This window comes from Drosophila subpulchrella, unplaced genomic scaffold (assembly GCF_014743375.2).
Source record: "Drosophila subpulchrella strain 33 F10 #4 breed RU33 unplaced genomic scaffold, RU_Dsub_v1.1 Primary Assembly Seq40, whole genome shotgun sequence".
NCBI lineage: Eukaryota > Metazoa > Arthropoda > Insecta > Diptera > Drosophilidae > Drosophila > Drosophila subpulchrella.
Genome location: NW_023665622.1, coordinates 801,208 through 814,026, shown reverse-complemented (window position 1 = coordinate 814,026; position 12,819 = coordinate 801,208). Strand labels below are relative to the sequence as shown.

Genomic DNA, 12,819 nt, shown 5'->3' with positions numbered 1-12,819 from the left:
TGTATCTATTTTAATAAATAAAAATAAAAATAAAAATAAAAATAAAGTTTTATAAAACTCAAACTCAAACCCTTTGTTATAAATATTTAAATTATACTACATTTTTCTCAGTAGTACATAAGTATCAGAGAAAACGACAACAATGAAGCGTAAACTTTTAGAACAGTTGACGAAAAGTAGAAATTCATTAAAAAGAAAATTTGATGAATTGAAACAAATAAAAAATGAGAACGTATCAAATTTGGAGGAAACTTTTAAACCTATTACAGAACCTGTACATGAATTACTCACTGAAAATAAAAAATTGAAAAAAAAGAATATATTAATGATACACATGATATTAAGACTAAGTTCAAGAAAGAGAAAATAAGAGTACCTAAAAGTAAAAAAGAAAAAAGGGTACACGAGAGAGTAATCGAAAGTGATAGTGAGAGTGATGCTTATGTTGATGCTTTTTCACGACAGTCTCTTATAGATGAATCTGATGTTTCACAACAGTCTCTTATAGATGAATCCGATGTTTCACAACAGCCTCACACAGATGATTTAAATGAAAGTGTATATGAAGAAACCGGGGTGAAGTACAATCTCAACATTAATCAGTTAAAGCAAGAAAAGATTTTAGACAACAGTTATGGACCAAGAGAAGAAAATAATATTTTAATGTTGGGTAATACAACACTTAAAATTAAAAAAAATTTAATGGAATTAGGAAGTGGAAATTTATGGACTCTATCACCAGGTCTATACTCTTTAATTTTTCATAATAGTCCTAATGATTATACTAAGAATGATTTAGAATCATATAAAAACATTTTAATTGAAACAAGTGCTCACAAAAGAAACTATCAACCAGATGGTCAAGTTAAGGGGAATCGTTCTAAAAAATATTCTTCAATTATTAAACCATTAATGTCATCTTCAGTAAATGAAGAATTTACTGGTTCTGGGTATATGAGACTACAAAAAATACCACCAATCTATGTATATTGGGATAATGTTAATGAACTTGTTGAAAGATTGCAACTCTTAATAGCATCGAGAGCTGCTGGTAATAATAACCATACTAATGAAATTCTTTCAATAATAGAAGAATTGCGGGAAGCAAAAATAATATATTAGTAAAATAGAAAACATTTTCTCATTTTGTTTAATAGTAAAATGTCTATTGACAAGTTTGGTCACTTTTCAAATGATAGAGATTTTTCCTCGCTTTTCAAAAAGGAAGTTGAGAGTCTTACACGTATATATCTAGACACTGATGGTCACATAAATGTTCAGAAAAAAAGAATTAAAAACTCTTCAAAACCAATAAATGGAAATGATTTGGCTATTAAATTTTATGTTGATGATAAAATTAATGAAGCGAAGCATCAAATGGATACTATAACTAAATAATTTCAACTACGAAATAAAAGAGTATCAGAGCTGGAAAGTAAAGTAATAAAAATGATAACTCAAATGGAGTATATACATAATTCAATAAAAGAGCTTCTATATAAATTGGAAAATCTTAAGAAATTCATAAACCAACATTTAAAAAAACCTCCACCAATCATTCGTTCTGATCAGACACAAATAGATGGAATAATACTTCGGAAAAGTCCATTTGTACATCGTGAAAACGAAGAAGTTTTAACAATTAATGTGGATCATACATAAATATACCACTCTTTCATTATTTATTTTATAATTAAAATGTCAGTTGATAAGTTTGGTTGTTTTTTAAATGAGAAAGAGTACTCAAGAGATATAACAAAAGGTCTAGAAAAATTTCAAAGTATACCTTATGATTATGATGGACATTTAATTGTTCAGAGGAAACGATTTAAAAATTCCCTACCCCCCATTCATGAAAATGATATTGCAACAAAGATTTATATTGATGATGAAATAAGTAAACTAGTACAGAATACATCTAATGAAATTTCTAAGCAACCGCAGAAACAAAAAATCTTTAGATTAAGACCTCGAATCAATAATATTGGGGAAAAGTGAGTGAAATTTCTAAAAAATTGGAATTTCTCATGAAAACTTTTAATAAGGTAGTGGAGGATATAAATGAAATAGAAAGTAACATTTTCAATTATATAATTGCACCAACCTCAGTTTTAAAAGGTGAAACTGATTCTTTAGAGAAGAAACCATTTATACCAGATAAAATAAAGTTATGAGTAAACGAGATATTGTAAATGAGTTACATCGCCCATCATTCAAGAATTTCCCAAGACGTAGAGTTATAGTAAAGGGTATTAATGATTTATGGCAGGCTGATTTGGTTGAAATGGGGGCATATGCATCATCAAATAAGGGGTATAGGTATTTGTTAACAGTAATAGATACATTTTCTAAATATGGATGGGGTGATGCAATAAAATCAAAAAATCCGGAAGAATTTACAAAAGCAATGGAAAAAATAATGAAATCTGGTCGTGGAGTACCAAAGAATTTACAAACAGATAATGGAAATGAATTCTATAATAAACAAATTAGAGAATTGATGAAAAGATATGAAATTAATCATTACTCAACATTTAGTACTCTTAAAGCATCTATTGTGGAACGTTTTAATAGAACAATAAAAGAACTTATGTGGCGTGAGTTTGGTTTTAATGGAAAATATACTTGGCTTCAAATATACAAATAGTTGATTAATAATTATAATAACAGGAAGCATAGAACGATTAAAATGAAGCCTATTGACGTCAATGCTAAAAATGAAAAACAGATTTTGATGAGATCATACAATCATCTAAAAATATTTACAAATGGGGACTTTAAAGAGGGTGATCATGTACGAATAAGTAAATATAAACATGTCTTTGAAAAAGGCTATACCCCAAACTGGACAACGGAAATTTTTCGAATTCGGAAAGTACAAAATACATCCCCCACCACATATTTACTTGAGGACTTGAAGGGTGATCCAGTACAAGGTGGTTTCTATAAACAAGAAATTAAAAAAACAAAATTCCCTAATACTTATCTTGTTGAAAAGATTGTGAAACAAAAAGATGATTATGTGCTTGTGCGTTGGCTAGGCTTTTCAAAATCAGAAGATAGTTGGATTCATAAAAACGAAATTCTATAAAGAACAAGTGGAAGCATAGAACAATTAAAATGTAGGCATTGACGTCAATGCATGAAAATAAATTATGTTTCTTCTTCACAAGCACGCAATTCCTATTTATAAACGGAACGGAACTTGATTATGAGCTTGTGCGTTGGCTAGACTAAAAGAGTATATACAGATAAGAATTTTGGGTGGAACTTGATTATGTGCTTGTGCGTTGGGTAGGCTTTTCAAAAGCAGAAGATAGTTGGATTCATAAAAACGAAATTCTATAAAGAACAATTAAAATGTAGACATTGACGTCAATGCGTGAAAATAAATTATGTTTCTTCACAATCACGCAATTCCTATTTATAAAGTGTGAAGAAAAGCATGTACAGATAAGAATTTGAACAGAACGTTATATATTTATATATACAAATCTGGAGGGTATAAAGGCGGAAGAATTTCAAAAAGTATTCAGTTTCCATCTATTCGTTCACGCAACTCAATTTCGGATCGTTTGCTTATTCATTCATTAGTTCGTTTGTTCGATTGTCAAAAAAAACAAAATCAAAATTAAAATGACGGTTTTTATAATATTTTTTGTGATACTTTCACTCTTTAATCCGATGGTGAAAATGGTACCACTCCCCAATGAAATGACTTTAATTGAAAACCCATCGACTTCCAATAATTCGATTGGGTTATTTATCAATGTTCCAAAACTAAAAACAAGGAAGAACGCTATAGTCGAGTACCTAGACTATCAGATACCCGTTACTCAGCTTAAGGGACCAAAAGGAAATGGAGATATGCAAGCAGCAAAGCGAGATTTAAATACGCCACCTACCGGCGGAAGACAGATTTAAGCGTTCTGGGCGTTAGAGTGGGCGTGGCAAATTTGTTTTTGGATCAATCGATAGGTATTGACGAGATCAATACATTTCAGTTAAAATTTTTCATCTAGCATAACAATTGTGGACGCCACAAGTTTGGGCGGTTTTTGGGCGTTATAGTGGGCGTGGCATATTCGCGTGACAAAATTGCGCTGCGTACAAAGCTACAGAATCTAAATCTGAGATCCCGATTCTCTATCTTTGATAGTTTCCGAGATATCCACGTTCATACTTACGATTTTTTGAAGTTTGTGGGCGGTTTGTGGGCGTTAAAGTGGGCGTGGCAAACTTTTTTTTGAGTCAATCGATAGGTATTGATGAGAACAATACATTTCAGTTAAAATTTTTATTCTAGCATCAAAACTGTAAGTGCCACAGTTTTGGGCGGTTTGTGGGCGTTAGAGTGGGCGTGGCACTCTACTGAAACAAACTTGCGCTGCGTAAGAAGCTCAGGAATCTGCACGCCAAATCTCAATAGCCTAGCTCTCATAGTTTCCAAGATCTCAGCGTTCATCCGGACGGACAGACAGACGGACAGACGGACAGACGCACAGACGGACAGACGGACATGGCTAGATCGACTCGGCTAGTGATCCTGATCAAGAATATATATACTTTATGGGGTCGGAAACGCTTCCTTTTGCCTGTTACATACTTTTCGACGAATCTAGTATACCCTTTTACTCTACGAGTAACGGGTATAAAAATCATTAAAATTGACTTAAAATTTGAGATCCTAGAGGACAGTCATATTTTTATGGATCTCATAAACAAGACAAGTGATGAAAGTGAGATACCAAACTTAAAAAGTGAATTCGATACAAAAATATTTAATGCTATTAATGGTAGCATTAATGAAAAAGACTTAACAACAAGTACAAGTGCAAGTACAGTTGAAGAAGAAACAACTATATCATCATCTACTACAATTACATCTACCTCAACTACAACAAGTACAACTACACCTACAATGAGAAGGGGAATTCTGGAGGAGGAGGAGAAGGAAGAAACAACAACTACAACAGCAGCAACTACATTAAAAAAAGAACTTCTGGAAGAAGATACAACGAAAACAGCTACATCAACAACTACAACCCCAACCAATCTTTTTGATTTTAATAGCGAAAATGAAAGTGTTGATCACATAGAAAATAAAAACATAGGAGATGAAAAATCAGAAAAAATTGATATGGGTATAAATGATAGTGAGAGAGAATTTGAAAACGTAAGTCGAGCACCAACATTTAGTAATACGTCACAAGAATTAGTGTTGGGGATCAGTGATAGTGATACAGAATTTGAAAGTGTAAGTCGGGTTCCAATAAAAAGGAACACTACTCATAAATTAAAAAGCACTGAAAACATACACAACTCTCAAATCGAATTCACAAAGAGAGGTATAATTGAGAATTTTAAGCAAAAATTAGTTGAAAATGAAAGGAGAATAATAGGGCATATGGATTTGGGAAGAAGGGGTCTAAACCAGTGGTCGGCACACACATACCATCACAGTTTGCCTTGCATTAGTGTAAGTGTAAAAAACACGAAGTTGGCGCGCAGCGCTCTCTCTGTTTTGCACTGAAATTCTCTGCCGCAGAAGCAAAAAAACACGCCGAAGCTGAGAAAAAAAAGACCCGAAGACTCATGCCGAAGTCATACGAACATCTACGTTATACGTGAGCGAGCAGAGGATGGGCAGAACACTATCCTATGCTCACTAGATAGGCCGCTGCCGACCACTGGTCTAAACAGATTCTTTACCATCCAATACAAAACTGCTACAGTAGGAGTTAAATGTCATTACAATAATATATATAGAAGAACACATTCTAGGCGAAGTCTAAGTAAATCTAAGCGTATGAATTTAAAATATTTATCTAATCGCCACCGCCACCAAAAATCTAAACGCATACTAATACCCCCTTAGCAACTTTAAGAATAAATTGTTTTGAATTTGCAGAAGTTTTATCCCAAACAGTAATTAATGCAGAGAGACGAAAAGATACGGTTGTCTATGAAAAAATATCAAAAGATGCTGATCTTCTCTCCAAACAAGAGAGTAAAAGAGAAGAGATAGAAGAAGAAGAAACAGGTTATCTTAGTGATTGTCCACAAATCCATGAAATTGAAATCGATGAAGCAGAAAGAATTAATGGGATATATTTAAGAAAGAGAAGTTTAGCAGCTCAAATGATGGTTGAATATTTAAATAAAAAAGAAAGTCAGACTAGCACAGATAAAATACCAATTAACGATATTAACGATTTCAAAATAACTAACAGTGATATTATATCATAATCTGATTGAGTAGGGAAATATGAGTTTTTTCAGAATATAAAAATAGAAGATGAAAATAATAATTCGAGTAAATTAAAAAAAGGTGAGTTTAATATATATATATATATATATATATATATATATATATAATTTTATATACTAATAATATATATATATATTTTCAGAACACCAAAACATTAATAAAAAAGTTGAAAATAATATTTCGGATGGAGCTCAAAAAGGTTGGTTGAATACATATAAAATAATATTTGTATATATATATAGTAAAATATTTACATTTTCAGAACTCCAAAACATTAATAAAAAAGAGGATGGCAAATTGTCACTTAATTTGTATGGTGATGACGATGATGATGATGATGATGACCATGATACAATCCATTATGATGATGAAAATCCGGAACCATGTATTCCAAGATCATCTAGTGAGGATGAAACTATTGTTGTTGAGGGTGGTATAGATAACTATGTTCAAACTATACCGTTTAATTTAGATGAAGATAATGATAAATACATTAAATCAATTCCTTTAAGTAATGATGAAAATAAAGTGTATAGATTACAGGGTGGTATAGATAACTATAAACAAACTATACCACTAAATATAGAAGAAAGTAAGCAAATTGAGTGTAATTCAAAGAAAATATTGAAATTCTTCTGTTAAATTCAAATTTTCATGTTCTGTAAATTGTCATAAATTTTAACATTAACCTGTAAGTAAAAGCGATGTTTGTTCTGTTAAATAAAAATTTTATAATAATAATAATATTGTGAATTGTAATATTTGGTTTATACATTACCTTACATTTTAACCTTTAAATAAAAAAGCGTTGTTTGTTCTGTCTTATTTACAATTATAGGGTACATTTATTCATTTTTTTCATCATTTAGTAAATTTAATTCTAATTCTGTACAAAACATTTCAAATTCACATTCATCTATATTTTTCTGAAATTTTTCTATTTCATTCTCTTGATAATTATTTCTATTAGGACAATTCTCTATTTCTTTTATTCTTTGTTCATAAACATAAATATTTGAATCTATTTCATTAAGTTTATTTTCTAATCTTTTTTCATCTATTTTATAATGGCCATATTGTAGTGTTTTAATTTTATTGTCTTGTATAAGAACCTTTGTGTCTTTATGACTGAGAACTACTTTTTTACATTTAATTGTTGATAAAAGATGATTTTTAGATCTAATCATTGACATAGAGCCTACCACTTCCTCTTCCGAAAACAAACATTTTTTAAAACTATTAAAAGTTAATTGATCTATTGCACTTCTTTTAACACCCTTTGATTTTTTCACTGTTTTTTCAGAGCTGTCATTACTATTAGATGTTTTAAAGGCATACATTTTTGATCTCAAACCAACAAATTCAGTCATAGGTCTTCCATTGAGTTCATCTTTAAAAAAAACCCAACCTTTTTTTATTAGCTTTAGGAAAATTATAGAGATTAAGTAATTCATCAGAATAATCTGATGTATCAAACTTCATCTCAACATCATTCTGAATATCTTTAAAAAAATCTTCAGTGTTAATGGTATATATAAAAGAATCTGTATCCATATAATTTAATTGAACATTTTCAATGTATTTAGGTTTGATATAATTATAATGAAAATCATACATTTTCCATTTCGATAAATTTAATACAGCAAAACCCAAATATAAAGGTTTGTTGTACAACACATTTAATCTTTTCATTTGAAAGGCAAAGAAGTTTTCTGAAAACTGTTTGACACTATGGAAGTTTGACTTTGAAATAAGAGATCTACCACAATGCCTTTTTGGACCAGAAGAATCGGATGGTGAAGCACTTTCCCATTTAGTAATTAATTTAATATTAACGCGCTTATCGACATTTTTCATTGTTTTTCCGTAGACAGCATTATTTAAAAGTTTAAAAAAATCTTTTTCAAATGTATTTTTTGCATTAGTTCTATGGAATGTATTCAAATCAATATATGTTTTTAGCCAAGGCTTCTGAAAGAAGCGAAGACCTCTATGAATTTTTGTTAGAATTAATCCATTTTCTATACACTGTTGAAGATTTTTATAATGAATTATATATTTTTCTTTATCCCGTAAATCAGTAATTAATTTTTTTATTTTGTCTGACTTTGTTGGTAACTGATTATTACAACAAAATGGAAGATCATTATGTTTATCGTGCAATTTTAAAGGATATTTTAAATCTACCTCAAAAATGTATCCATATTCACTATCATCTGCAATCTCTGTAATGTTTATACTATCAAGTTCCCCCCTTGAAATCCATTCAAAACCTCCATATGGTAAAGATTGTGACATAGCCATATGATGATTTTTGAGTACTATCAAAATTCTCAACATATTTATTATTTGCTTTAGCATATCTACATGTACATTGTACTAAGCCACCACGAATACCACTTTGAATAAATTTATACTGATCTATGTCAGTTAATAAATCTAATTCAATTTTAGTACATTTTAACATAGCTTCCCATGATAATCCTGGTGTAGTGAAAAAATGTGCTGGATCAAGTGAATAAATTTTACTACAAAGTCTTCGAAAGTTTTTAAAGACATCAGACATTAATAAAACATCTGTTTTTAAATATAATTCTAAATAATCTTTAAGATTATTACAAGAAAACTCATTCCAAACCTTTTGTGCGTGAGTATAATTTTCAACTGAACATTCATTTTCGGTTAAGGAACTATAGAAAGCTTCTCTAGGAGGTAATTTACTTTCTTTTAATTTCTCAACTGAATCTAAATATTCATATGGAAATACACCCTTTCTTCGCATTAAGTTGAAATGATTTTCATTAGGGAAAAATGATCTTGTTATATACATTTGTTCACTATCTAGATTTGAAGCTAATGTATCTAATGCAGAAGGCATAAATCAAAACGAATCTAGAAAACGGATTTCAAAGTTATCACCATTACTTAAAGTTATAATTTTTGAAATTTATATATATTGTTCCTTATTTAATGGAATTACCTTTATTTCACCAGGTATGATTGCCAAATCTTTAATAAATAGATGGCAATCATACCTGGTGAAATTGTGGAAGAAAACAGGAATAAATTTTGGAACTGTATATTTTAAATTACACTCATTATGTGCTGCCCCCCTAAATTTTCCTGTGAAGTGACAGTGATCCCTAACTCTGTCCAATAAAAGAGGAGTGTTGCATATATGACAATTATTAGATTTTTGGAAATCATCTTTTTCAACATCTGACATTATTATAGAAACAGGTTTTGAAATATAGTTTTCATATATAAAAGTTAAATTTTCTATTAGTGATAACAGGAAATTCATTCCCGAGTTGAATACAGTTTCTAAAACAAACTTATCTAAACTGTTATCATGTGCACACTTTATTTAGTATGCATATGAAACAGGTCTATGTATATTTATAATATTTAAATTTAATGTTTCGTTTTTATTAATTGGTTGAAGGATGCATTCAAAGTCAGCGTAAACTGTGAATGGGACCATCACTTCCTTTTGAACATTTGTGTACCGTAAAGTGGCATCCTTCATGTTGGGTAAGCGCGAGACTTTTTTTCCACAGACTTCTGAATGCCGGTTGGCAGCATCTTCACTCAAAGAGTAATTTAAGCAAATTTGACAGAACCATTTTTTTGATTTGTCTCTCGAAACTTGAGAGGAAACCAAACTAAAAAAGATAAACACACGAAAAAAAAATTTTTTTTAAGTATGAAAGCTAATAAATATTATGAAATTTAAAAACAAAAACAAAAACAAGATATAATAATGATAAAATGATAAAACAACTTACTTTGAGAGATTTTTAATCCAAGTATAGTGTGCTTTACATCCTTCCTCCAGTATCAACATATTTATATAATTTCTCCTCACTTCAGGAGAGTAAAATGTAGGTCCGAATATAACTCCATCGTCGAATCCGAAAAGTGTAATATTTATATCTTTATTTATTTCCATAAATTTCGATATATCCGCAGGCTTAAGTGGAAATTGCAATCCAGTGAAATTTAGTGTGATCCCATTGACTTGAATTACTTCATCATTTATATTCACTTTATAGCTTGTGCATCTGTTCGCATTCTTATTTAGTTTACTTAATGCTGCGATTAAGCTCCATTTAAAACAATATTCATCATTTGTGTTTTTGACATTTATTATTGCTTTTTTAGCTTCTAAACAAGAGGGTAGTTTTATATAAGATGATCCTCTTAAAGGTGAATATTGATTAATATTCATCTCCAATCGAGTGAGATGAAGCAAAGTCCATCCACTATCCCTTTCTTGGAATTCTTCCATCCTCGCCAAAATTTTTTCCATGTGTTCCTTATATTCAACTTCAATATTGGAGTAGGCACTAATTATTGTCATCTTACTTTGAAATGACTTTATTTCAACACATTCCTTTTCTTCCTTCAAAAGTCCGTACTCTCCAAAAAGTTCAAAATTTATTTTCACCGATGCATAACTTTCCAACAATAGATACAAGTGAGGTAGAAAAGCTTCTCCTGCTTCCTACATAAATTGTGTTGGATAAATTACATCATTGTTAGTGTTTTCATATAGGTAGTGAACAATCCTTCCTTGGAATCCAGAACTGATTTTTTTTATCCTTGAATCCACTGGTTCAACCACATTCTTCTTGTGTTGCTCCGTTCGCAGATGATGAGCCCACGAAATGTTACCCGATAGGGTAATATTGCACTTTCCACAATACTTATTCATTTTTTTTTGGTTTTGATTTTTTTTCGTTTTTGGAAGTATTGTATTGTATTGATAGGTGTACTTTTCACTTTGTTATACTTTACTTTTACTGTAAAGTATTTTACGTTTTATCAATTTGATAAGTTTACACAACACAAATCTGGATAGTTCACAATTCACACAACTTTACTTTACACTTGGTAAAGTATTTTAATTTTTATCAATTTGATAATCTCGCACAAATCGAATTCGGATGGAACGTAAGTTAACACAACTTTACTTAAGCTTTGAATGACCGGAGGGTTCACACGACGATTCTAGATGGTTCGCTCAACTCAAATAGTTTTCTAAAACTGAACTACTTTCCACGTTTCTCCTTAACACATACATTTTTTGAAAACTTAGAAGGTAACCATTTTCTCTTTCTAAAAGTGCATGAGAAAAAATTTTCAAATATGATTAAAGAAAAACGTATTTGACTAAACAAACGATCTCATTTGTTTTTGTGTATATTCTGTTAGGAACCACCACCACAAGCACCACCACCACCAACATCCCTCTTACACTCCTACGCTTACTTTCCCATCTAATGCTCGCTAAAGAGGGAGAGGTTATCGAACTCACGCTTGTTTCACACCACAAAAGTATGCGGTCTAATATCCCTCAAACCAACACCACAAAAGTATGCGGTCATATCGATTTAGCGTCGCTTGTGACCGGTTGTGTTTATCTTGTGCTCTGTGATTTTTGTCAATTTGTCATTAATATCTGTGATACTGGTGCCTTGTTTTGTGACTTAGTCCTTCATAACCAGCCGTGCTTGTGTTTTAAATCGTCTGTTGATGTTTAATTGTCTATTTTATTGTAGAAATTTTAACAAAACCAAACTCTGTGTTTAGCCCGTGCATTTTGTTATTGTAACTTCTGTACGCTGTGGTGCTTTGGTTTCAATAGCTTTTGTTGTTGTTTCCCATAACCTTCTTGTAATCTCTCTCCCGTTTCTTGTCGTCTAAACTGTTGTCGTGTATATTTTGTTTGTGTTTCGCAAGCCACGCTCAGTCGACAGCCACTCTGTTGCGCTCTCTCGCTCTCGAAGTCTCTACGCGCTCTTATACTTTTGTGTTCTTGTGTGTCTACATTTTTATTTGTTTGATCCCAGTGTCAAATTAAGTGAGGTATTTATAATTCTTTTGATTCTTTGGTTTTATTAATAACTTTTTTTCTTAAATTAAAAATGGCTCTTTTTTGTAGCAAAAAAGATTGTCAGTTTGGATCGTCACCTAATGACGTTTTTATTTACTGTCGTCTCTGCAACATAGTCATACACCCAAAATTTACTGGACTTGTTGGCAGAGTAAAAGATTATATTGATCTGCGTGTTGGTTTTTCGTGGACTTGTGCCTCATGCGTGGAAATAGATCGTGATTTGGATGGCTATGTTGCGCTGACCAATGATCGTTTTATGAAACTGTTCGATAAACTCATGAGCGTAGTTGCTGATTTTAAAGAGTTTAAGGCGGACCTTGATAATAAAAAAATGTCAGTAGGGTCACCTAAACGCAAGAAGACTGCTCCTTCAAAATCTCTTCAAGTAAAGGCATCAGTTCCAAATCCCAACTTAGCTTCTAATATTTTTACCCGATCGGTAACGGCAGCAATGTCGGCGTCCACTGGGGCTGGGGGACCTAAAGCTTCTCTGACAGCAGTACCCATAGGTACCAAAAGCTCTGGAGTCCCTGTTTCTGCTAGTCAGCCTACCGTTTCAAACCTTACGCAGCTTTCTGTGCCTACGGTGGAAGTTAGCTCTATAGGAGTCCCTAGTCTCGATAATCAGACGAACGATGTTCAGATT

General features: G+C 31.4%; 1 protein-coding gene across 1 annotated transcript; it reads left to right on the top strand.

Annotated features, from left to right (window-relative positions):
* The first annotated feature begins 4,650 nt into the window (after positions 1-4,650).
* On the top strand, positions 4,651-6,330 carry LOC119562214 (cell wall protein DAN4-like). Its single transcript, XM_037875417.1, has 2 exons — positions 4,651-5,434; positions 5,702-6,330. The coding sequence occupies exons 1-2, from the start codon at positions 4,709-4,711 to the stop codon at positions 5,876-5,878; spliced, it is 903 nt and encodes a 300-aa protein (XP_037731345.1). The 5' UTR covers positions 4,651-4,708; the 3' UTR covers positions 5,879-6,330.
* Positions 6,331-12,819: the final 6,489 nt, after the last annotated feature.